This window comes from Larimichthys crocea, chromosome VIII (assembly GCF_000972845.2).
Source record: "Larimichthys crocea isolate SSNF chromosome VIII, L_crocea_2.0, whole genome shotgun sequence".
NCBI lineage: Eukaryota > Metazoa > Chordata > Actinopteri > Sciaenidae > Larimichthys > Larimichthys crocea.
The window spans coordinates 3,158,246-3,184,841 of record NC_040018.1 but is presented as its reverse complement, the minus strand read 5'-3'; the positions used below and the strand labels follow the sequence as shown (position 1 = coordinate 3,184,841).

Genomic DNA, 26,596 nt, shown 5'->3' with positions numbered 1-26,596 from the left:
AAAACAAGTATTTTTTCATAGTTTGGGGGAATTTTTATTATATTCAATAATAATAGGTTTTGACTGACCACCAGGGATCTCCTGGTGTTTCAGGAGAATTTGGGACCACTACACTTTATCTTACAATTAAGACAATTAAAAAGGAAGACATTTTTCATACTAAGTGTTGTAGTGTAATCTGTATTATAGTGAAGTTATTGAATATTTTCGTAATATTTTTTTTCGGTGTTGCTCATAAACACTAATGTTCTTGGTGTGGCTTCGAGGATGGCTCGTTTGGATAAAAATGAGGTTGTAGCTCGTTGTCTACTACGGTTGAAAATATACATGTTTTGTGTCTAATTTTTTATTTATCCTGTGAATACAATGTGCTTCTGTGAATTTTTAACACTTATGTTTAATTTGGACTCTAATGAATGTGCTTTTTGTAAAAACAGAAGTAGAAACACTTGAACATTTAATGTTCTCTTGCAATCTATCTGATTTGTTTTGGAAAGACTTTAAAAATCTGGTTAACCTATAATAATATAGATGGGCCACCCCTGACTTACAAAAATGTGAGATTTGATTTCATAATGGAGGACAGAAAACTAGAATATAACATTAATAATTTGGTTATACTCGCCAAATACTTTCTACACAAATGTAAATTCTCAAAGAAATACCCCCCATTTTTTAAAAAAGAACTGCACCATTACTTTGATTCTTTAAAACTTATCATCAAATCAAAGAAAGCCCTATTACTGTATGACAGTTTATCAACTTTTACTTTTGATTGATCCCCTATAAGAATTTATTTTTCTTTCTTTCCATTGCTTTACGTTATATTGTTGTTCTGTTTATACCCTATTCTTCTTGAATGTAAGAAATGCTACGCTCAGTTCTGAAAGCAACAACTTTTGTAACTGCATTTGAATATGCCTATTTGCAGACATGGGGACTTGAGACTTATAGTGACTTGGACTTAAGTCGACCCGAGTTGCCATTTATATGACTTGTGACTTGACTTGACAAAAAATGAAATACTTGACTTGGACTTGGAGTTTAAGACTCGGGACTTGACTTGAGACACGATGACTTAAATGACTTGAGTGTTATTCACATCATGCGTTCAGGGTGAATATGAAATGTATTTATTATTATTATTATTATTTTTAATTTTAAATAATGTTGATGATTACAGTGCAGTCATATTAAGATCAGATTCTGCATCTAAAATTACAACAATACGCCAAAGGTGACTTGACTTGGACTTGACCTATTACAGGACTTGACTTGACTTGCCCAAGAAAAAAATACTTGTGACTTGAAGGTTAAGACTTGAGACTTACTTGAGACTTGCACATGTGTGACTTGGTCCCATATCTGCTTATTTGTATTGCATTTTGCAATAAAGTTAAATAAATATAATAAATAAATAAAATAAATAAATAAATACATTTAAAAAATGCGTTTCCGTTGACGGTTGGTGAGTTCGCCTACAAATCCCAGCTCAGAGTTAACGGTCGTCAGATTCGAACTCCTCCTCTGTGATCTGATTGGTGGATTAGCCGGACGGGCGGGAAGAAGGCGGCAACCAGGAAGAGGAGAAGCAGTCCTGCCTGCCCATGGCGACGAGTGAATGATGTTTACTTTAGTTTACTGTCGTTAACCTTAAACTGTTTGGACCACAGGGTGGCGAGAGGGAGAGAAACGCTGCTGTCACTGTAGAGCTAGACCAACGATACTGAAAAATGCAGAGTGTACGAAAACGTCGAGGCAACGATACACACACGACAACACAACATAGGTTTGTACACTCAACGTTTGTAGCTCTGCCTGCTGTGTATATATATATATATAAAAATGTTAACAGACTTTGCATTACTCATAATAAGTAATGTTGGTTAAGATTTGTATCAACTTCATGCAAGTTTAACGTGTCATACAATTTATTCTTTGTTATCTGACTCCAGATGTGAAAGAAAGGAAGAACTGGTTTTCTGATTTGTTCACACCTGATTGGCTTAAACTTGGTTACATTGTCATTCCAAAAAAAAATAAAAATAAAGAAGATAATTGTGCAAATAAAAACATTTCAATTTTAAAATGTTAGTATTGTCCCTCTTTAAAAGAAGTTTGGACACCCCTGCTGCAAAAACACAAGGTCACACATCATGTGACAGATGCTGCTGCTGTTTAAAGCTACCTCCCTCTTGTCTTCAGTCAGTCTTGGGTCTTTTCGCTCCTGGTCCCTCAGCTCAATGAATAAACCAGCAATGCTAGACCTGTACGACTGGGGGATATATAAATATTATTTTACTAACTTCAGTAAAAGTTCTGCAGTATTGTGGGTTCATGGATGTTGTAAATAACTGGTTTGAAATAGTTCTTCCACCGGCCTCAGTGTTCTTGTTGCAGAAAGCGTACCACAGTATTAGTAAGGTTTTAAAGCCTGCTGTCAAATAAAAGAATACCTTCACATAATGCCTTAAAATGTACTTTGGAGATGCTTCTCGATACACACAAATGGTGGCTGCAGCTGCACTTGGACAATACTGGTTGCTACTAGCAACAGATTGTTCAACTAAAACTAACTACTAAAAACAAAACACTCTGCCAGGTTAACTAAGATACAAAATAAACTGCCAAAAAATCCTCAAACTCCATGGTAATATAAGCCTGTGCCAGGAGAGATGGAGCTTCCAGACCTACAGGATGAAGTCTTTTATAACCTGGAACCAGCAACAACACAACACAACAAAAGCCCTGGCTGGCTGAGATAGACTGCATATATTAATGCATAAATATTTACTGCATAATCAAAACACAAAGTCAGCGCCTGCTGCACAGCTCATCAACATAGAGACATAAACAAAACTTGTATCGTCCTTTCCATTAATATGTCTTTACTATATTATAAATCTCAAATATTATTGAGGACACGCCTGAATTTTCAATGTTGAGAATACAATAAAAATTTACAAGAAAACCAAGCAGACAACAACACAGCACTGTTGGAAAAAGGTTACATTCAGGAGAAGAATAGTTTAAATTGACCTAAAGATGCAAAGAGTAAGACTGGAGAAATGAGGAACACCCAACAAGTCCCTAATTCGGATGCAAGTTTTGCAATTTCATGGGCTATAGTTCTGCTGTTTGGATATTTGAATGACAAGAGAAGTTTTCAAGCCGACGTGGAGGCTGACAGCTCTATTTGTAGTCCATATCTGTTTTGCTGGTGTTGACAAACAGCATATGTTCTTTCTGCATAGCCTATCAGGCGGGGTTAAAGGACCCACAGAGTATTCATCTGCACTCTGCCTTTTTGTCCTGTTGGTACATATGCTGAACTATCTTCACTGTGTTCAGCGTGCAGCAGGAAATTGCACAGCTGCACTGAAAGTACAATTTTGAATAGGTCAGCAAATCCACAGCTGCTGGTGTAAACATCATCTGAGTGCGATTTCATATATGTGTGCGAGTGCCGGAATTAAAAAAGGATTAACTTAAAAATGTATGACGGCATTTATATTCTGTATATTGTGCAATTTTCCCTCTTTAGCATATCTATCAGTCAGCTAAAATAGATAAATGCTTAAGTGCATAAATGTACGTTATGTTAATTTGATACATACATGCTATCTCTGTATACAGGCCTATTGTAAAGCAAAGTGCTATCCTTTAGATGAAGGATGTGGCCTTGTGTTTAGAGTAGTAATAAAGTAGATAAAATGCAGCAAAGGCCACTGTGTGTTTTAATCTGACTGTCCTGCTGCAGTAAACACCTTAATAAACCTTACTTCATTACAGTATTCCCAACAAGTCTATTAAACCTTTAACCTCTGTGCTGCCCTTTGCTCTTATAATGTTGCTGACAGACTGTTGGTGTAAATGTGTGTTGACAGCACTCCTGGTGGTTTGAAGGAAAATGTGCCACAGAAGAAAACCCAGCACTTCCACTCTGACCTGTGGTTCTGTCTGACTCTGCAGAACTGGATACTGGACTTTGGACGCCCTATTGTCATGGTAAAGAGGCTTAATGCAGATTTCACCTAATCCAAACCTCATGCAGTATTAAAAAGTGCAAAAATGCAAAACATGCTACAATGAATGGTTTTCATGGAGTAATGAAAACCAAAAAGTTTCGTGGTGTCATATCTATTAGATCATCCTTCCTCTGGAGTGGTTTCCCCTGAACATGCCAAGTGCTGGAGATTATTTCCACATGGCGTACAATGTCATAACACCATTCCTAATGCTCAAGGTAAGAAAGTACTTTGGTGATCGTGAAAGAGACTAACCCAAAAAATATTCGGTACGAGGAAATAAAGCTACTCTTCCTGTGTCCATGCAGCACATTCTCCAAAGTGGCATACAGTACTAAATACTAAACAATCAACAGACAGATGTGGATCTTTGCCTGTGGACAGAGTAGTGACAACATATTTTATATCAGTAGAATCATTTTGCTCCATGGTATTTATATGAGAAATATACTTTAAATTCTGTTGTAGTTTTGTGTTTACATTGTCTACATATACTTTTGTAGACAAACTTAATGTATTTTGTTGAATATATGATATTCATTCTGCAATGAATCAGTCTTTCCCTGTGGTTTAATAGTCCGACTTCTAGTGTAGTCCTGTGGTTCTGTCAGTGTTGCATATGATTGGCATGTAATTACAAACCTTGCAACCTTAACAATAATGTAGTTGGATACGTCAACCGAGCCAGTTGATTACCAGTTTTATGAGTTATGCAACATGTTCATTAACCTCTATAGTGTCTGGCTAGGTGATGCGTGTCGTTGTTGCTGATTTTTCTAAAGCTAAATTGACACTTGACCCAGAGTAATAATTGAAGTGACATACAACTACACACAATCACAAAGACCTGGGATTGATTCCTGTCGTCTGCTGCATCACAGCACTGACAAGAACTACAGAGCGTAGGTGGACAGTAAAATATCTGAAATAGAGGCCATGTCTGCAAATGTGACCAAAAATAGCCACTTGCTATGTATTATGCACATTTACAAAATGTAATAACTACAAGTAGCAATGGGTACTTTCACATTACATTATTATTTCAAATACAGTCGGTATGGTATGTACATAATGTGTGTGTTGCTGCTCCATTTAGCTGATTGAGCGCAGTCCCAGGGCGCTCTCTCGCTCGGTGGTCTACCTCTGCATCATCACTTTCGTCATGGGAGCCAGCATCCACCTGGTGGGAGACTCCATCAACCACCGGCTTATCCTGAGTGGTTACCAGCTCCACCTGTCAGTCAGGGAGAACCCCATCATCAAAGACCTCAAACCTGCCTCACTGGTTAGTATCAGTTTTGTTTAAGCAGAGTAGGGTATGGTTTTATTCCACGATGAGAAGACTGGAATGCCTCGATACAAATGTCAAAGGCATTTAGTCTGATCCCTTAAACCTGTTTTGTCATATAACAAAAATCTGTTTGTGTTGTTTGTCCTGACTCTCACTGAGTGACAAACACTGAGAGTTCTGGTCAGTAGTTTAAATTTTCTTGTCCACCTATCATATGAACTGACAACACAACATACAAAACATCTCAGGACTCCTCACATCTTTTCTTGTCATGCTCATTTACGGACTAAAAGCAGCGCATCGTACGTTTGATATTGACGTGGATGATATTTCTAGGTTGCTTACGTACGGCATGTCTTGGAGAGGATATAAAAAAAGGCAGGACTAGCAAAACTTGCAGTATATACGACATTCACTGTATGTTTCATGTTCAGATTGTGAGTGGTTTGACCCCAAGCTCTGAAGGTGAATGTCTTGTTCCTCAGCATCCGTTAGCGACTCACTTCACATGTACATAAGCAGAAATCAGTTGAAGGCCAGGTGTCATAAATGTACCATAACTGTTATAAAACATGTTTAGATGTACTGCAATCACTTCATTACTCTAAAAGCAACATTCACTCGTGGTTGGTCTAAGATAGTCAGTGTTATATAAGAAACCTGTTTTTGGATGTGATGCTGAAGTTGGAAGAGATTATTTTTTTGTTGTTCATTTTGACTGACAGCTCAGCGCAAGCACAGGTGCTGAGGTGAGAGTACAAAATTTTAGTGTTTGATTTCACTGTGTTGAGGTGAACTTTATTTTAGTTTCAGGTCAGTTTCACTCAGACTGTGTTTCTTCTTTTTAATACAGGGACACACAGCTTCGAGAAATAATCCTTTCATCCCACTGCACTGCTGGTGCTCTCTCTGTTATGACTATATTGTACAAGATCAGAAATCATGTTTCTCTAGCAGATATCATGCTGTGTATCGTCTGTGTTTATTAATTCAAAATAAGATTGGACATTTCTGATTTCCATAATGTTTCAAAAATCAAGGTACTGCAGAAAGCTGGCGACAATCAAGTTAGTAAAGTGCATGTAAACCCACAGACAATATCACAACAGATGTGTCTGTTAGGTGTTATACATGTGTTATTGTATGCAGCGATAGCTACGTCACTCACATATCACCCAGACTCTCTGCTTTCAATGTATCTGAACTCTAAGATAGCTTGAACACATTGTGAGTGACATTTTACTGTCAAACACCAAACCTGCCACCTGGGAGAAGTTGAATTAAAATTCTGAGAAGTGATTACATCATTCTTCTTTTAATGCAGGTGTCTCTTTTTGTGCAGATCAGCTGTTTGTCTAAGAGCAAATTTTAAAAAGATCACAAGATTTTCTTGTGACACTGTAGAGCTTTAAACCAATGCATGAGGAAAAGCAATAATTGTTTGCAATCTCTTTTTCATTACACGTAGGCAGGTTATTAATTTCAAAGTAAAATTAAATTAATTGGTAGGAATGTTGACTTTTAATGAGGATTCACCTCAGAGGAAGCAATGCAAGTGTTATTACACACATGGCTTTTTACACTGAAAGAATACTGTACATGTAGAATGAATTCAGACATACCTTGTATTTTTAAAAATAAGATACTAAACAGGAAAAAATGCACAAAGTCAAGAGGACTCGGTGAGTGTTTTAACGTGTTTTTAAATATCAAAGTGGAGCGAAAAGCAGGTGAGATTAACTAAATATTGTCAGCCAGTCAATATGTTCTACATCGGGTGTAAGCGGCGGTGGTGTTTGTCTATAAATGGGTGACAAAGTGTCTTCAACCAGCTTGGTGTTATAAGGTATTACCTTATATGCTGTTTTAAAGATGGTGGTGGAAAGCATTATCTAACAAGTTGCTCAACTGCTTTGAGATCTGGTGGCCATGAAGGCCACATCATATGAGTCACATTATTTTATATACCCTGCCCTGTATGGAAGCATCTGCATCTGTTATGTCTCACCACTCACTGATTCAGGGATTTTCTTCTTATTTTCTACCTGTCTGTAGATTCTACTAAATTGCCTGTATAAAGACCAAATGATACTAGAACAGTAGGTGGCACTGTTGCATAAGCAGAGTGGACAACCACAGTGCCTCCCTCCAGATGCAGAATAAAGTACCTGTTAATGTTGTTCTGAGTTGTCGAATAATTTTCAATCTTTTTGTTCTGTCTTCACAGATTGACTCCTTTGAGCTGCTCTATTATTATGATGAACAGCTGGGACACCTAATGTGGTACGTGATGCTACTGATTATTAGTACTGTGCATATACAGCGCTGGGAAGTGACTGGAATGTAGAAATCAGGATCGTGTTTTACGAAGCTGATTTTAATATGAGCAGCTCTCTGGTGACAGTTTACACCAGCTGTGTGAAGCTGAGAGTGCTGACTGGAAATATAATCCTACCAGATGCAGGAACTGAGGGCCCGAATCACAGAAATTCTGTTACATTCTAAGCAGCAAGAGGAGATACATCTATCCTTCTCTCGCCTTTAAGTTGCAAAGGCCTTTAGTTTTACAGCTCAATGGGCCCAGCTTTATGCCATATGTGTGCATTGGATGACAGTGCTGTATTGTGCGTGGGTGGTGATCCTGATGTTTGAATTGTGTGTCTGGACAGTCTGTACACAGACTGAGTTGGCAAAACAAACCATGAACCAGACACACGAGTTGTTTTTGTTTTGTTTTTTTCGAAGAAATCTGAGATGAGAAAAGGCCCAGTATGTAAGATTTAGACAGCTTTGTTTACAGAATACGGCAGAAATGGAATATAATTGTGGTGGAGTCCACTATGTTTCTACAGAGCAGACAAACTAAATACTGGCTAAAGATTTTGTGTGTTTCACAGCCACTGTCAAGTCAACAAAGTTATATATATTTAGAATATATATGTAGTTATAATATTGGTATAAAAGCAGCAATACAGTATGCATCAAGCCCTGCAATCATTCTTTTTCATTATCAATGAATCTGCTGATTTTTATTAGTGATTCAGTTTATGAAACGTCAGATAATAAAACAAATGCCCATCACAAGTAGAGATAAGGTTGTTTAGGATTTATGTTGTTTTGACTTACATGTGTAAATGTCCTTTATAATTTTGCATCATCCGTTTACAAAGAAATACTAACTGGGATTGTACAATTTCTGCCTATTGTTTTATTCTAGGTATATTCCTTTCTTCATCATTCTGTTCATCTATTTCACCGGCTGCTTCACCAAGGCCAAAGAACAGAGGATTCCAGTGTCAGGTTGGCTGTTGCTGGGTCCTAGCGCTCTTTATTATTGGTCAGTTGCTTTCCCATGTCTTTCAAAACCTTGTGTGTGTGTGTTCTCCGCAAATACATAAATGTTTTGTTAAAAAAAAACTAAAGAGAAGCTACGCGTCAGCCTTTGCAGCAGCCTGAATGATATGAAACTGTAAAGAAGCAGTGAAAACTGATGATGGACTTCAGTAAATCTGCATTGTAGAGATGCTTTTTGTCTTTTTCTGTCTTTAAAAGACAAAAGGGGAAGGATAAATAGTGTGTGAATTCACAGGATTAACAGGCGAATTACACTGACATTAACTCTGACTAGCTAATGATCATTTCCTTCAATCATTCTGTAGTACAAGCCACAGTTATGAGTGATCCAACCAATTTTTTTAAAAATGTATGAAAGTGACAAAGTTGCACATCAGAATTTTTGGATGGAGTATTTCCTTTGTTTGTCAGGTGGTTGACAGTGAGCAGAATGTAATGTAATGTTGTTTACAGTGTGGGGTCGCTTATATAACAAAAAAGAAAGTTTGACAATGAAATATAAATCGCCGTGTTTACTGGCTGGAACCATTTGAATATGAATTCTAATTTCTATGAAACAAAAGAAAAGAATCACACCATGTGGTTTCTTTTGGTTTCCATCTTCAGTTTGTGCAGAAGACTTCCTGTTTAATTGGTAATAAGTAAAGTAAATATTTCCATTGTAAAACTCGTAAAAAAGTTTCTGTTGTAATATCCCTCTAATTAAAAGTTATTGTTTCTCTCAGAGTTCTTGACATCTCTTTGCATTCTCTTTTATTTCTTTAAGGTACTTGGTCACCGAGGGACAAATCACAGAACTCTTCCTCCTCACCTCCCTGGCCATGGTTGCCATGGTGATATATCAACAACGTAAAGGCCTGACTCCAGACAGCAATGGCCTGTTCCTGTTATGCAGTTTCTGTGTTACTGCACTCCTGGTGGTCCTGTGGGTGGTCTATCTGTGGAACGACCCAGTGCTACGCAACAAGTACCCCGGACTCATTTATGTGCCAGAACCATGGTCCTACTACACCTTGCATGTCAAGAAGAACGGCTGAATTACATCTGTCCAGGTCTGCATCTCTGTGTGTTTAAATAAAAGATATTTCTGAATGCTTTATGTTTGCATGATCTGACTCGTGTTTTCTTTCTTCAGCAGATTTCCTCTGACAGAAATAGCGGCTGCACTCGTGATGACTTCAACGATTAATTCTGTTGATGTGCACCAACCTCACTGTCAGACACGAAGAAGAACGTCTCCTCTGTCTGTTGATATTTAGTGAAACGTTGCTCTATTTGTCTGACTTGACACTAACTTTAAATTTTATTTTCAAGATTAGAGTTAAAGAATTTTGATCCCATTTCACTTTTGTAATGCTTTATATTTGCATAGAGAGATGCAAGTAATTGATTAAATTACCACAAAGTAATTGCCACTCAGACAACCTGGGCCTTTTGGGACTTCTGAGGGTTTGGGACTCTGGGACAGTTTGTCTCCTTTTGGTTGCTTTGCACATTTGGTAGTCTAGACTTGTAAAAGCACAGTGGCATCATTTTCTCTCCCCATTTTACAATAAATGTAGACCAGCTGCCTGTTACTCACCACGTAAATGACAAAGTTCTTTTCATGAAGAAACTCAAGGTCAATATATCTACTACATATTTACTGAAAATAAATAAATAAATAAATAAATATAAAAAAATATATATATATATATATATTAGATACAAAAATAAGAGCAATCAATACAAGTTCTGCAAATAAAATGAAAAAGTCATACATAATACAAACCCAAGAAAGTATAAAAACAAAAATAATGAGGGTGTTAAAAATAGCAGTGTGATGGTAATATTACAGAACAGTATTATGTGAACAACAGGAACTGCTGGCTGGTCAGAAAAACAAGTCTATAAAAACGTGTTTTGAAGCAAGATTTTAAAAAAAGAGTACCGAATAGAGGACTGGCAGGTATTTAAGGCTTTATGCTTTGACAGAAATTTCTATCATTGTTCGTTTAGAAATAAGAGTTGTGAACTATTATATTTTCATTTGTGGTCACTGACAACATATGGTTCTTCATTGTATTATTTTTTTACATGATGTGTGTAAGTAATGTACAATATTATCTTGTCATCACAATCAAAAGAGGTCTATAGTAGATTATTCTGAAGGTGAGGGAAACATGAGTCAATGACTTTGAAGATAAAAATGCTGTTTTTTAATATGTTGAGTTGGACGTCTTTTCCTTTCAGAGTTACTGTTGTTAAAATTGTGTTTGTTTGCACAGTATTGTTCTTTTGCTCTCTTTATCGCTTGTAAAATACTGTTCAGTTACTGATTTCTCACTGGTTTAAATATGTTTATCGTGATTAAAATATTGAAATTGACCTCCTATTTGCTGCTTACTACTCAGATCTTTATCTTAAAGGTGCAGTGTGTAGGATTTAGTGGCACTAGTGGTGAAGTTGCGAATTATAACCAATGAATATCGCTGCCTCACCCTCCCAGTCATGATAGAAAAAATAGGGAGGACCCGCTCCCTCTAACTAATAATTCTAATTAATAAAAACATAATGATTCATATTCAGGTTAATATACACAAATACACAAACATAGTTATGCTTATTATATTCCATTTCTGCCAATAGATCCCCTTAAATATTACACACTGGACCTTTAACGTAGAGCCTGTGGTGTTTCCTTTTAATAAAGTTCAATTGTCTATGAGTATGGTGAGTTCAGGGCTTTTATACAGCTATTATAAATGTTAAAGTTGGTTGTATTTTTATAGCTCCAAGCCAAAACTGTACTTCTTTTAAAAGCACATTTTGTTTTCCAATTGACAATTCCAATATTTCTATTAAAATATTTCCTAACAGCCAATTCTGCACATTTTTAATAATGTAATTTGTCACTTGTCTATTTGCAGGTTGCTACTCAGAACATTGAGCCTATGATTTGTGACACGTTTGTAAAGAAGATTTCAAATCATTATTTATTTAGTTACAAACTACCTCCTTCATTATACCACACTGTAGTATCATATGCTGATTGACTGGTAAATTGGTGGAGGGTTGAAAAGGGAAAGGACAATGCAGCACTGTGGATCTGGTATCTGTGTTTCCACAGCAACACATATTAAATTACCTTGAGGCTTACAGGTGGTGGACTTTAGACAGAGGTGGAGGGACGGGTGACGTGGACGGCAGACAACTCTCCTTCCTGGAAAGAGCAACTGCAACAATGGTAAGAGCAACACACACACTCTTTTCATTAAGCCCTTTTTCATCTATTTTCTTATGTGACAGTAATGTTTGTGTACTTACCTGCTGAGTGATACCATGTGTTTTCACCTTGCAGGCTAAATTCTTCACCCCAGTTCAAATCAATGGTAAGAGTAATCCACAGCACGGCATGTTTTCCCTCTATTACTTACTTACCATTATTACTGCTACTACTATTGATTGAAATGTTCCATTTGCCAGTCTGTCTTTTTCATATGTGCTGTACGTTTGTCTTTTAACATCAACTACATGGTGACAAAGAAAGAAAAGACAGCACATAAAGAACCAAGTCTGACATTTACCAGTCTTAATCCTGTCAGCATATTTCTAAGTTAACCTGCTTTTGTACGATTGATAGACGATACTGAAAAATGTCCCTTACTAGATCTTGTTTCTGTTTCCTTGTAGAGTTCAAGGAGTGCTTCTCCTTATATGACAAGAAGCAAAATGGCAAGATCGATGTTAAAGATCTGATCACAGTTATGCGCTGCCTGGGTACAAGCCCCACGTTGGGTGAAATCCAAAGACACCTACAAGCTCAGAAAATCGGTAAGGTATGACTTACGGTAAATCTGAATTGTTTGTGAGCCAGTAAAGGTTGTGAAAACCTGATCAGGGGGGCAGTGATTAAAACGGATCTTGAACTATGAGTAACAGCCTTTTGTGGTTTTATACACATTACTGTATACACAGGAGGAAGTCTCTATGCATGAGAGGAGGTGGAGTTTAACAATGTTTAATTGTCTCAGTATGAGTGTCGTTCAGGTGTGGTTTATACGTCTATTATACATTTTAAAGTTGGTTACATTTTTATAGCTCAGAGCCACAAATTTGTCTCAGAGGTCTTTACAATATGTACAGTATACATTATGACATCCTCCATGCTTAGACCCTTGTAAATAAAACTGGAAAACTCCAAACACACACAAAAAAGGGATACTTTACTTCTCCCAAATACGCTTGTCAAGCACATGTTATATAAGAATGTAACTTGTAAACTGAACAGAATTTGTTCTTGATTATCTAACAACCTGAGACAGACTACTAATTCTTGTGCTACATTCATGTTCAGAAAAAACAGGCGAGGTGGACTTCTCTATGTTTCTGATGATGATGCACAGACAGATGAAACAGGAAGATCCTAAAGCAGAAATCCTGGAGGCCTTGAGGATGACAGACAAACAGAAAAAAGGATACATCCAGGCCTCTGAGCTCCGGGCCAAGCTCACCAAGTTAGGAGAGAAACTCACAAACAAAGAAGGTAAAATACAAACTGCAGAGTGAGCAAACCGATGACAGGAATCTTGCAGCGATTGCGAGCACTTGCTCGGTCGATACTGGGCTCCTGCAAAAAAAAACTGACAAAAAAAACATGGATGTATGAGTTCCACTGCAGTCCATAAATATTTGACAGTTTATTCGGCTCTGTAATATTACACACTGAATTTAAAATGCAGCTAAGGCTATGACGTAAAAACGCTGACCTTCAGCTTTAGTCTGCAAGTATTAACACCAACAACCAATGGACCATGTTTAATTTAAACACTGTTCATCCAACATGAATGGCAACGTTGCAAAATACCCTTAAACGTGAATGCTTTACTCAAAATCCAGTGTGTTGAAGGCAACCCAAAACAATGAATCATTCATCTCTGTCCTAATACTTTATGACTGCAGTGAATATCTACAACGAGCAGCTGTAAAAAAAACTGGCATTTGTGAAGAGGAGTTGGGGATTTGGGGGGTTTGGAATCAGCCTGTTTATATTAGATAAGACTTTAACTGTATCTATAAAATGACTTAATTCAGTCCGTGTTGTAGCTGTCTTATGGCTTTTGTGTGTAATGTAGCTTTCCTCCTGATATTTAGTTAGTTAACTTTGTTTTTTCACTGCAGCTTGAGGACACTGTGGATTCTGTATGTCTCTGACGTCACGTAAAGTGACAACAGTCGAGCCAAAGCATAGAAATTGTTTCTTAAAGCTGAGAGTTTGATGGAAAGACTCCTGCAGGTATATCCAGTTAAATGATGGGGTTGATTTTGATACCATTTGTTTTTCAAAGCTAGCGATCAGTCATTCATACAGCCGCTGCCCTAAAAGCATGAAGATTTAATTCAAAGTACTGTCAGTGTACTGCCTCTGGATGGATGCTGCGCCTATAAAGTAGTTTTTATATAAAAAAAGCTCGGCTGCTTCGCAGTAGGGGCTCTGAGGAGACTTCCATCAAGTCATTCGATTCCCGGGCCACTGAAGCAGAGTGATGATACGATACTAAAAGCAGACAAAAGTGCTTTGAAGCTGTTAAGCTACTAACAGTTCTTTCGCTGCTCTGATGCACAAGTTTGAGTATTCAGGAATTTTCTGATTGTTTGCCTGACTTTAACTAACTAATAAAAGGAAAACAAACTAAAAGAAAAACTGGTTAAGTGGTCCAGCTCTGTCCTGGACTGCCTCCTAGACTCCACAGAGGAAACAGGGGAGAGCAGGATGTTATCAAAGCTGACATTCATCATAAGCAACTCCTCTCACCTCCTGTATGAGACTGTGGAGTCCTTAAACAGCTGCTTCAGCGACACACTGCTACTCCCACCATGTAAGAAGGAAGTCTACCACAGGTCCTTCATTCCAACAGCTGTCAGACTCTTTAACACCAGCACGACTTCATGACTCTCTTCTCTATATTCCTCTTTTATGAATAATTTCTTATCTACCTTGTGTATGTGAGCTGCTGTGACAAGTCTATCTTCTCGTAAAAAGTACAACGCTTCCCCCTGAAATGCAGTACAAGTACCTCAGAGTTGTACTTAGGTACAGTACAGCAAGGTAAAATGCTTAGTTACATTCCACCACTTTGTGTTCCACATCTTAATTACTAATACTACCCATAGCAGATTTATCGTAAGGTGAAGGTGCATGCTTTCTGTCCTGCTAATGATAACTCCAGGGATACGTCCAGTCTGGCTCAGCAGAGGTTACGACTGTTGCCAGCTCTCCACTTCAGAGGAGTTGTTGTCAGACAGTCAAAACTTCCCACAGGCAAAGACCAGTGGGGACTCTCTTCACCTAAACTGCATTTCACTGCAGTTTACCTCAAGAGTTCTGATAATCGTGGGAGAAAAGTTTTCAGGCAGTTCTTCTTCTCTCACGTTCAGTAACATAGCTATTTCGTCTGTCTTTTGTGTTTTAGTGGATGATCTCTTCAAGGAGGCGAACATCAAGTCAAACGGGGTTGTCAACTATGAAGAGTTCACGCAGATGGTGATGCTGCCACCTGTTGATTATTAATCTTTCAAGGAAAAAAAACTTGCATGCACTGCTGCTTTGTAACTGACAGTTTGGGATGTTATTCTCTGAGACTAAAGAAATTAGTTTTATTTTATAGTACAGTATATACACGTGTAATAACAACAAATATATGAATGACATTTTCTGTGAATAAATGACGTTTACAGTGTGATTTTTGTGAAGAGACTGTTGTATTTGTGTTTACTCTGACTGTGATCGGAGTAACACTGTACACGGTGGGTCATTAAGCAAGCATCATATTAGTTACTTGTCGAGAGGCTTGATTTTGTGCTTAGACACTAACATAATGAAATGTACAAATATGAATCCTTACAAACACAAAGTACAGAATTATCAGTCCTACGAACTGAAATGAGAAAAAATGTTGACCTCACTTGTAGTTCAAGGCTTAATCCCTGCAGCCCAATATAAAATGTATTTCAGCATGGAAATATGTTTGTAAATGGAGAGAGATTGCTTCATGATTGACCCTCTTCCTTGATTGTCCTTTCAATTTAGCAGCTGTAATTAGGCATGGCAATCTTTGGATTCTTCTAAATTGTCTCAGAAATCAAATTTTGAGGACTAGGCGTGCCCCTTTTTTTGTCCTAGCAGGAACCACAGGTATAACTAATAACATGAACAATATGTTCGTCACTGTCCTACCACAACAAAATACATGCAGTAAAAAGGCTACTGCAGCACAAAGGAGTGGCATAAAATTAGCTAACTGCCTACCAGCCTAAACCTTGAGTGTAATAATAATAATGTTATTTTGTACCTGTTATCCACTGTTGACCTTGTTCTTGATGTCTTCTTTTTTCCTGGAATAAAAAATGTTTGTCCGGGGCAAAAACCAACATTTTCAATATTTTCACGCACTGCACTGCTCCTCTTCACCCTCGCTCTCTGCTGGATCATACGTTAAGCCTATTGTGCAGAGGTTGGCTTTGTCTGTCATAATATTGGATTAAAATTTTGGTTAGGCCACTGACACTTTAAGATACTGCTGGGTAACAGAGAAAGTTTTGACTTTGAGTATGGAGCACTAAATGACCGAATCACAAAGTAAGATACTGAGTGTTATTTAAGAGTACAAATAGCAATCAAACACATACTAAGGACCCTTTTGAAATGAGAAGAGTTCTGCCTCACATCACAAACCCATTGTTGGGAAAATTAACCTTGATTTTTGTTTTGATTGGCAAGCAGGTGAACTACTTACTGCATGTGCCACACTATAAATATAGTGTATATAAATAATAAATAAATAATAAATATATATATATAAAAAGAGTCAGACAGATGTAATAATAGTAACCAAGGAGGGAAGGTTATTTCACAATCACTTCAATCCTGAAGGCGACTTTAAATGGATGTAAGACATCAAACTGAACAAAAAAGTACATGAACATGAGTTTAATTTCTTATTCTCAGCACCCACTTAAAGAAAAAAAAACACTTGTTTCTTCCAAACAGTATCCCTGTACATGTATACATAATATCTGCAGCCAGGTCAGGTATAAATGTAAATTATAACTGTGTTTCCTGTGTTGCTATACAGTCGTCTGAGGAAAGTGTGAATGTTACTAAGAGACACTCCACTCTTCCACAGCTCTATTCATGGGATGATCTATAAGTACTTGAGAAGGCTTAAATCTGGGGCAACTGCACTTGGTTGTAGATCCCTGAAGACGTTTCACCTCTCATCCTGGAATGGTGAAGAAAGCTTAATGGAAGCAATGGCCTGGTTAATGATCCCACCAAGGTCATACACCTGGGTGCCCCAGACTTACCCCTTCTCTAAGAAAGATGACCTGAATAACCTTCACAGTCTTGAAGGGTGCAAAAAACCTTTAAAATATATATATACAGTAGGTCTATATATCTCAGCATTTCTTTTATTTCTGCGAAGAAAACTTTTCTTATTTATGAAATTGTTATAAATTTTGCTTCCTGCTCAACAGCCTCATCCTACATCAGCAAGGTAAAGTAAAACAACCAAAGAGCTAGCAGAACAATGACAGGGAGAATAAAACACTGAGTTTGTCACTATTTGGATTATTTGTACAGTTTGTGAGTCGTTCTGCTCTGCTAGAATAAATTGAACATAATGAAATGTGTCATCTGGTCAAAGGTCGTCAGCTTCCACAATGATAGAAAAGTGGTCCCTTAAGGAAAAAGATTGCGAACCGCTTCTATGAACTGCCTGTAGGCACTGTAAATTATAAAAATCATGGCATTTCTCCATTTCTCCTCATTTCATTTATTTTCAGTCCAGTATAACAACATCTTTTCTACAAATGTTCCATTAACATTAAGCACCGTAAAGAAATATAAGAGGACATGATGGTATAGCAGCTGTCTGGGCTGGACTGCATTGATGAGCCCGAGCTGCTTTTCATTTCCTGCTGAAAAGAATTGCATGAATTGCAGCGTACATATGAGTCAGTGCTAACCACAATTCTGAATGCAGGAACAAGCAGGAAATAAGAAAGAGTGAAGTATCAGTAGATGTTCAGTTCCTCCAGAACAAGATAATAACCACAGTTGCAAAAGTAGAAAATACAATATATAGCCAATTTCTAGATACACCACACCGACGTCTTTTTTAAGAATCCCCAACATTTTGACGAATTTAAAACATGTTTTCTGAAATGCTGAATTTGACTCATATTTCAATGAAGTGGTTAATAAAAAACAATGACATCAAATTATCCATTATTCAAGTAGATGAGGCACTGGGCCTGCCAATACCTGACCCAAAAATTTTTGGAGCCTGTGTGGCCTCTAGCACCAAGTATTTCCTGCAGCTCCACTTTTCATATTTACATTTTACTTTTCGAAATGTGCGTCGTCGTAAAGCCAAATGCTGCCGTGGACATTAAACATTCCAACTGACCATTTGCCAAACCCCGCCTCTGAACAGTGACTGTCCAATCATAGAAGCCAAGCCAAGCCAAGAAGACTGTCCAATTAAAGAAGCAGTGTGTAGGATTTAGTGGCTCAGCAGTAAAGTTCATTCGCAGCAACCTTTAGTGTAAAGGAGATACTAAAGGCTGCGAAAGGACCTATCTAGAGCCAGTGTTTAGTTTGTCCACTCTGGACTACTGTAGAAGTAAACATGGTGGACTATATGAAAGAGGGCCCGCAACATCTGTAGATATAAAATGCTCATTCTAAGGTGACAAAAACACGATGATTATTATTTTCAGCTGATTATACACTAATGAAAACATAGTTATGAATATTACTTTTTAATTTTTGCCATAATCTGTAAATAGAGTCATCTAAATCTGACACACTGGACCTTTAACTAACTAAAATTTATGGGGTGGTGTCTTTTTTTATTCTTTGCAAAACCAAAAACAAAAGTGTAAGGAAAGGCAAACTAATGAATTAAACAGTGTTTATCTGTTCTGATATAAGCTGCAGACATTAGCATGGATTTGAACATACACATTATATACTGCATGACACTAGACTAGACTAGCTCTACTTTACAATACAAGAACAACATTCTTTATTTCCATTTCTGCTACATGAATCAATGACTGGCGAGTAACTTTTGTACGCAGCATTAGCTTCAGTCTTTTAGCACCATATCATAGTCGACAAGTACATATTTAAGATCTCCTTTAATTTATGAGTCAGCTCAAAACAACAAAAAGTCAGTCTGAGATGCAGATTTTTAAACAGCTCATGGAGATAACTTTAGTTTAGTTAGTTAGCTCCGGTTGATATACTTTGCCAGCAACAATTGTCATTTCAGTTCAGACAGTCACGAACTAAAACGAGGAAGCCAGTTATTCAAAAAAATGACAAAGCTTTTGTTAAATCTGCCACCGATAATGAAAACTGCAATAATTTCCGGTGTGAGATCAAAAACCTGTAGAAACAGTAACTAAGGAGGGCGGGGCTTAGCTGATAGTCAATTATTTCTAAATGCCACATGAAGCATTTCTGCCCCGCTTAGTGTATCACAGGATGCTGAAAGAACACACTGAGAATTGTATACCTGTTCTGTTTCACCTGTCTATTTTAATCTGTTCAGTCTGTGCTGCTGTCAATAAAATGAAAGCATTGTACCAACCATAAAGGTTAACGAGTGGTTTATCTGCATGTGTAATGATGCATTATTAAGCTCGAGGGGAGACCCCTTATGTAGCGCCATATCTGTATACAAAGAAATCATCGTTCATAAAATGTAATCCTCAAAAATGCATAATATAAAAAGTGCAAACAAATATTTACAACCTCATTGTTTCGCTAAGAGAGAGGCTGTCACATTTCCAATTAATTTCAGCCCTCTGTAATAATTTAACCAGCACAATCATGCAGAGATTTGGAGTGGGACTAATTCATAATTAGTCTGTAGTGGTAAAAAGGAAAGGGCTCAGATTGTTGACTTTAAGTGATGATTTCCATCACTCAGTGGTGCAGTCGGTGTTTCCGTTGATGAGTGAGTACTTTGTTGCACCTCAGCGGCGAGACGTGCTGCCGGAGCGGGAACGCTGGCTGCAGGTTTTGCAGCACTGTACTCGTATGTTGGGCAAGTGGCAGCGGCCGAGCCAGCGGAGAGTCTGGCAGAAACGAAACGTGAGCCGATCACGGACACAAACTGCTCCTGTGTGGGTGGCAGAGAGACAAGGAGAAGGCAGAGATGGGCTTTATTCTGTTACATAATTACTGAATGAATCATAGGCACTCTCAGCCACTTTTCATTGCAAGTCATGCACTTTAAAGTTGTGACGTGTCAGTAATCCCACATGCTGCTCATGCTCTTTTGTCCTTGGTTCAGTACAGATAATGTTTCGAGGAGGTGTCTTTCTGATCAGACCTTAAATAAATACACTTCGTAGTACCACTGTCTCTGTTGTTTCCTTCTGTGTTGTTTTGTGAAAAGTGGATAAATATTTTTTAAAAATCAGGCAAACCAGACACTTTAAAAAAGTACACTCATTAATCAGAAGAAAAAAAATAAAATCAGCCAAACGCTAATTTATAATTAGTAATGACTTGTTTTTTTTTCTTCATTTGCTGATTAGTGCTGCAAAATACAGTCTGACCTTGATTCAGAATTAATAGAGAAAAACGGCAGGGATGATGAATTATGAACACTGCTCTGTGAAAAAGACAGAAATGGAATAACTACCCATACATGTTATTTTGCAATTGTAAATGCTTTTCTTGGTAAGAGAGACAAGAGTGGCTCCAGAAAAATGATTTACTATAATTTCTCGTAGCTATTCAGTGAAAATGTACACTATTTAATCATTTTTACACTTCCAGGAAAAACTAGGATATACTAGATAATACTAGATATGTTATGTTGGTGACAACAATCCTCATACATGTGTTAAACACAAGCTAGAAATGCAAATGAAAAAAAAAAGATAAGATTGCACGCTGGCTCCATGAAGAAAAGCTAGTTTTGACAAAAACATCTACTACATTAAATTACTTAACTGTATTCAACTCAACCTTCAATACTAATGAGGTCATTCAACATTGTTTACAAACATTACTGATTAATGAGCATTTATTTCATTATTTTCTAATATTAGTTGATGCAAAACGCAAGCACGCATGCAAAAAGAGGTGGATCCTCAGTGGACCTGAGGTGGGCTTAATGAAGCCTAGGTGCTCAAACTCTGTCAACCAAATTGGACATGCTGTTAATTATGCATAACTTTAATAAAATATAATTTTCCTCAGTAGAGCTGTCACAAATAGGGAAATTAGCTATATTTATATATTTGCTCATTGTTCCCTTTGTTTAGTTATGTTTAAGTCATGGCCGTGACAAATACAGAAAGTCTGTAGACTTTAATTGCCATCTCGTACATTAGAGACTGTAGACTCTACAGTCTTTATTCTGAACAAAACTCCATTCATTAACGAACATTAACCCATGCACTGGTATTACCTCCAGTACTAAATACTTACCTTTACTTAACTGACCCCCATTTACAATGACAATGAGTCAATTAAAGGGCTATTGAGAGATGAAGCAACCATAGGTCAAGACAGCCAAGAAAACAGTGACCCTTTTCCATTAAACGTGGGAGAGATGTAGATGTGGCTATGCAAAAATAACCTTCAGCCTTTGTGAAATGTCTGTGACTCTCAATCATAACTCCACAGTAGAAACTATAAGAAATTATAGTCTATAGCTCTGGTTCTGGAAAATAGCAGAACTTTGTTTTATCAGCATTTAGTAGAAGTCTCAGAGCAGCTTGCAGAAAGTTACAGGAACAGGATCTCTGCTAGATGTACAGAGTGTAGCAACATAATGCTCCACTGTGTCATCTGTGACCAGATGGGATGGCAGTTTGCTAAGGATGAAGCAATATTTGGATTGCACCAACTTGTCACCTCCCCTATGCAGGATTACAACATGAGACATATTCTAAACTAAGAACTATACTGGAGGAAATGGAAAAACTGTAAATATTAGTTTTTTTAACTGAGATCATTTGGGCTGAGAGCCTGAAAAAAAGGGGGGGATCTAAATTGTCCTCTTCAGTACACTTCCTGGGATCGATGGCAGTGAGAGCATCTTTGACTATATTTGAAGAGACAGGATGGATGGAGGGAAAACAAAGGGCTGTGAGAAACTGGTCACTGGAGAGAGAGAGAGATAATCCCACAATCTCAAAAAGGTGACCAGCTACTACAAAATGTAAACTATTCAATAAATAGTCATTGACCTTGATCTGAGAAAAAGTTGTTATTTTAATTTAAATTTACAGCCTGATAAAAATGTGCAGGATTTGAATTAGAGCTAGAGACTAAATAGGCCAATTTGGCTTCCCTCCACCTTGGATGTTCATCTGTGTCTGAGTTGTTTAAAAGCAGTCCAATTGGGAATTATTCCCAGAGTGCCCAAGGGAGCAAACATTTTTTCTTGTGATTAACAAGTCTGACAGATCATTTGTAAAGCAGCAGTTTGATCCATTTTTTTACTTGATGCATATTTGTTTATGACTGAGAGGACGGTCTGAAATCATCAATATCCGCAATTTTATCACTGTGATAGACATATTCTAAAAGCTGGTTCATTAGTGATGCTTAACGACAGTCTAGATATAACGAGCGCTCCTGATTGCAGGCCATCAGGCAGCGATAGATGATTAGCTTCAACATCTAATACACAAGCAGGAACAATTTTATTGCTCCTCTTTGATAGGATCAATTAACGTTGGGTTCAAAGGATTTTTTAGATTAGAGCTCTGTAAAATTAGCTGTTACAGATTAAGACAACATCAATCAGATCTCTTTAAGTAATCAGAGGCCATCAGAAAGTCAATGAATAAATAGCCCATGACAATTACCTCTCTGTTAACATATCTAGATCTGACGGATCAGCTGAAGGTGGCCTGTAAATACCACTTAGAACAATACAATCAGGCACCAAAAGTGCTGTAATAAACTGCAGACTACTTGGCACAGAAAGAGAATTTAACAATTAGACAGAAAAGCAGGACTACATCCCCTCGCCTCTTGCTTCTGTCAGATTCACTAACACTCTTCTCTAACCGTGACTCAGTAACAATCAAGACATCTGTGTCTGCCTGAGAAACTAATATACTCTGACTGACCAGACAGTTACTCACACCGGACCGCGTTTCACGCAGGAAGGGTGTCGGTTGCGGCTGATTAAACAGACCTGACCTTATTAAGCCAACTGGGTAACGGCCAGACGAGTTCGATCCACCTTAAATACAGTTTCTTTTTCAGTGTCATTATTCATTGTTTCAGCTATTAGTAACATTTGTTTAGTCAGGATGGACCACACTCAGTTACAAGCATCACAGCGCCCCTGGTCCCATGTTTCCTTCCATTCCTAGTATGTTCTGTGCAGTGAGATATACAGACTTTAGCAGAGCACTGGTATCTGACTCGTTACTTGTATGGGTAGATGCTCTAAGTTGAGGTGTCAGAGACAAAGCTGAAATGGTGCATCCCTCCAAAACATCCTGTTTGTGTTAGCGTCCCTCCACTGCTGGTTAGTCTGATAGTTTGTGTTCACACTTTGCTAAATGGAGCGTGACTTTGGAGGACACACTTGATTAGTTTGTCTCAGACTGTTGAATTCTCATATTCACTTAAATCAGCTGAAGTTTAGGATGCGTTTTAGCACAAAATGAGAACTGTAGACAATAAAACTGCATTACAGAAGGATCTCTTGGTAGGCAGTGTTATGGAATTTTCTATCCTTAGTAGTTGAGGCCACGTGTGAGCCTTGAGGTCCTCGGCAGTATTAATTGTTTGTCTTTGACTAGGTGCCACCATATCTCAACACTGTGGTGGCCAGGGTCGAAGAGACCTGTTGCTGCCTTCCTAGACATAATAGATAGCTTGTTGTTGCCGTTCCAATCTGCGTAAACAGACATCTGTGTCCCCAGACTAGAATATGTTGACAATAACACCTCCAAGAGTAAAGACATTCTCTTTGACTAATTCTGGGGCGTATAGTATATGGGGTGTGATCTTTGGGTTTAAAGTATATCCACCATCACGAGTTCGTCAGAATGCGAGACGGACACAAGCACTTCAGGTGTACTTTGAGAGTGTCTCTAGTTCTACTTGGCCAAGCGTCAATAAATAATACAGCATAAGACATCAGAGGCTCCTGAACACTTACTTCCCTCCTGACCTCACCATTGACCTTTGACTTCAGCAATTTCTCCACAACAGGCAGTATGGACGAAAAATTGTTGGTATGTAATATAGACGGTATAAAACATCGTATCCATGACGTTACCGATAAGTTTCATAAGAGCCGTTTTAAAGCTAAGTGTGGTGTTACCTGGCCGCTGCTATGGAGGTATTCCTATCTCTGCCGCCTCCTGGCTAATATAAAAATGGGCAAAGACGTGGATCCTCTGTGGACCTGAGGTGGGCGATTGAAGCTGTATGCTCAATCAAGCCACTTGTACCGGTTTATCAAATCAGCCCTGCTCTTAAATATGCATAACTTTAAGCCTTAAATGTCCAGTGTGTAAGATTTAGGATCATTTCTTTAGTATAAGAATTGTCTTAAAATGAGCAAACTGCAACTCTGCCACTAGGTTCCACTAAATCCTACACACTGGACCTTTAGGTTCAGTACTGTTGTCATGAACAGAGAAATTAGCTATAGAGACCAAAACGTTTTTTTTTTAACCAGGCTGTAAACATGTTTATTTCTGTTGTGAAGTTGGAACATGGGGGCTTACGGAGACTGACTCGCTCTGTAACCAGCCTCAAGTGGATGTTTGAGGAACTGCTGAATGACTTGAGAAAATGTAAAAAAACTAAACCCTTCAAGTGCAACTGGCACCAAAATCAAACCCTAGTATCTATGTCCCTACAGAGCATGCTTGACATACATCTCCTGCAGAAGTGAACCTCCTTATTTTTCTATTCCACACTTGAATTCACACACTTTGCATGCAAACCAATTACAAAGAAAGGGCTTTTACAGTGTGACTGGAAGAAAGTATTATTTGCTGGTGCTATTTTCCCACAAGAGTGACTCAAACCCACTATGATAACAAAAAAGGGCATTAGCACATTTGTGACACAGTTTTGTATCCATCTACCAGAGCAAACATTTTGATTATCTGCTGCCTGGTCGTTTAAATCACAGCAGTTACAGCAGAAGCATGAATTAAAGAACCAGGCCAGACAGCGAATTTGAGCGTGGGCTGTTATTGAATTATTCCACTTCATCAGACATTTAGTGTTTCAGATGTTGTTGTATTTAGCTCATTTAAGAGCAGCTAGAATTGTAAGTGGGCAGGAATCAGAGCTCCTTCAGGAATTAAATTAGTTTTACCACCTGTGTTTTAATTTTCCACCAGCGCTGCTCTAGGGTTCATGCCAAGATAAAAAAAAACACAAAAAAACAACAACCCACAATTTCCTGCTGGAATGTCAATTGAGGTGAATAATTTCAATATTTCTGACTGAAGCAAAGGCTGATAACTTAACCAGACAACTTATATATTATAGGTCAGCTATAAACCTCCTGCAAATTGGCAATCCTTCAGCTCAAAGCCCAAGACGAATCTTTACTCATCACAGTGTGCGTATAAAGTGTGACATTATGATCATCAGATTAAATTATTTGAATGCTTTGTGTATGTAAATCAGGAGTCACTGAGCTGTGGGTGACTGCAGACAGCAGATGGCTAATGCTGAAGATAAACTGTTGACCATTTTAAAAGGGATACTACAAAGAAAAGTGTGCGCTATGTTAATGAGATTTAAAAGAACAAATCAGAATAACAGACAGAATGTAAAATTGTTTCCTTAGCTTTAATATTTACATGAATTGTATTGTCATTGTCCTGATATGACGAAGACGTCATCTAGTTCACACATTTTAAGATGTGGGGAAATCACCGTTTTTTACAATACAGCAGAGATAGTAGTGACAGACAGATTTTTCTTTTGGTCTAGAAAATGTTCAACAACTAACTGTCTTGTCTTGTCTTGTCTTGTCTTGTCTTGTCTTGTCTTGCAGCATTGGAAAAGCACAGTGGACAGCTCTAATCTCAAGCCAACCACGAACAGGGAGCCTCATCAAGTCGACTTTGACAGCTCTGTTTCCACTGCTATTTGCTATGAGTGCATGAACCAGCACAAAACCTTCAGCAACCCAACCAGTTTAATCATATCTCATGAATTTGATGACTGATATCTTGGCAAAAATCAGCCTATATGTGATATGTTATTACCTGAATCTGTCCATTTTTCCAATATATCTTTGAGATATCTAGTCATAGTGTACAATTAACAATGTGATCTGAGTGTGGGGCTAGAGGAAAAGGCAGACGGTCATCTACAATGTTATGATTCGTCCTCTGAGGAGCATGATTATTTCACAAAAAAATCTAAACCAAAAATTTCAAGAATTTAAAATGTTGAAAGTCACACTAGAAGCAGAATATCCTCAAATCATATCAGGACGATGGAGGTTGAACCCAAATTTAATCCAATTATTTCAATCCAATTATATTTCATTTTGGACATAAGTGGTGGAGTAACAGACTGAGGTTAGACTTGGATAGGTGTTGAAATGTTGGTGGTTTGTTGTGCATGAATGCGCTAAAAGAGTGCCATTTTATTGAATTAGTTAAATTAGGTTTAACTTTCATTTCCCAGAAGAGGCATTACATCAGCACACTGCTAAAGAGAGAGGAAGAGACGGTGCAAAGATGGCTCATTAAGTGAGTGATGATCACAAGAAAGCATTGAAGATTAAGACCCAGAGGAAACAGTCGCAAAGTTTCACCAAAGTCAAACGCAAGCATTTTCTAAAGCAGTTAATTTTTATAAAACTAAAACTCTGAACTCGCTCTCCAGAAAGCTTCGTATGTC

The 26,596-nt window shown here is 37.8% G+C and overlaps 3 protein-coding genes across 4 annotated transcripts in view; 2 read left to right on the top strand and 1 right to left on the bottom strand.

Annotated features, from left to right (window-relative positions):
- The first annotated feature begins 1,536 nt into the window (after nt 1–1,536).
- Nucleotides 1,537–10,336, top strand: cln6a (CLN6 transmembrane ER protein a). Of its 2 annotated transcripts, none has more exons than XM_010732765.3 (8): nt 1,537–1,789; nt 3,888–4,008; nt 4,148–4,246; nt 5,125–5,313; nt 7,547–7,602; nt 8,537–8,656; nt 9,440–9,725; nt 9,812–10,336. In XM_010732765.3, the coding sequence occupies exons 1-7, from the start codon at nt 1,734–1,736 to the stop codon at nt 9,708–9,710; spliced, it is 912 nt and encodes a 303-aa protein (XP_010731067.2). In that variant the 5' UTR covers nt 1,537–1,733; the 3' UTR covers nt 9,711–9,725; nt 9,812–10,336. The 2 variants fall into 2 exon arrangements, with proteins under 2 accessions (XP_010731067.2, XP_010731060.2); XM_010732758.3 differs by having other exon boundaries at nt 9,809–10,336.
- Nucleotides 10,337–10,350: 14 nt separating this feature from the next.
- On the top strand, nt 10,351–15,392 carry calml4a (calmodulin-like 4a). Its single transcript, XM_010732746.3, has 5 exons — nt 10,351–11,899; nt 12,014–12,044; nt 12,346–12,486; nt 13,010–13,198; nt 15,126–15,392. Exons 1-5 carry the CDS (start codon nt 11,897–11,899, stop codon nt 15,221–15,223), a joined length of 462 nt encoding a protein of 153 aa, XP_010731048.1. The 5' UTR covers nt 10,351–11,896; the 3' UTR covers nt 15,224–15,392.
- Nucleotides 15,393–18,503: 3,111 nt separating this feature from the next.
- Nucleotides 18,504–26,596, bottom strand: part of adamts7 (a disintegrin-like and metallopeptidase (reprolysin type) with thrombospondin type 1 motif, 7) — an 82,826-nt gene continuing 74,733 nt past the window's right edge. Inside the window, exon 24 of the mRNA XM_027281773.1 lies at nt 18,504–19,850. Within this exon, the coding sequence (XP_027137574.1) occupies nt 19,705–19,850 (146 nt within the window). The 3' untranslated portion in view covers nt 18,504–19,704. The remainder of the gene's footprint in view (nt 19,851–26,596) is intronic.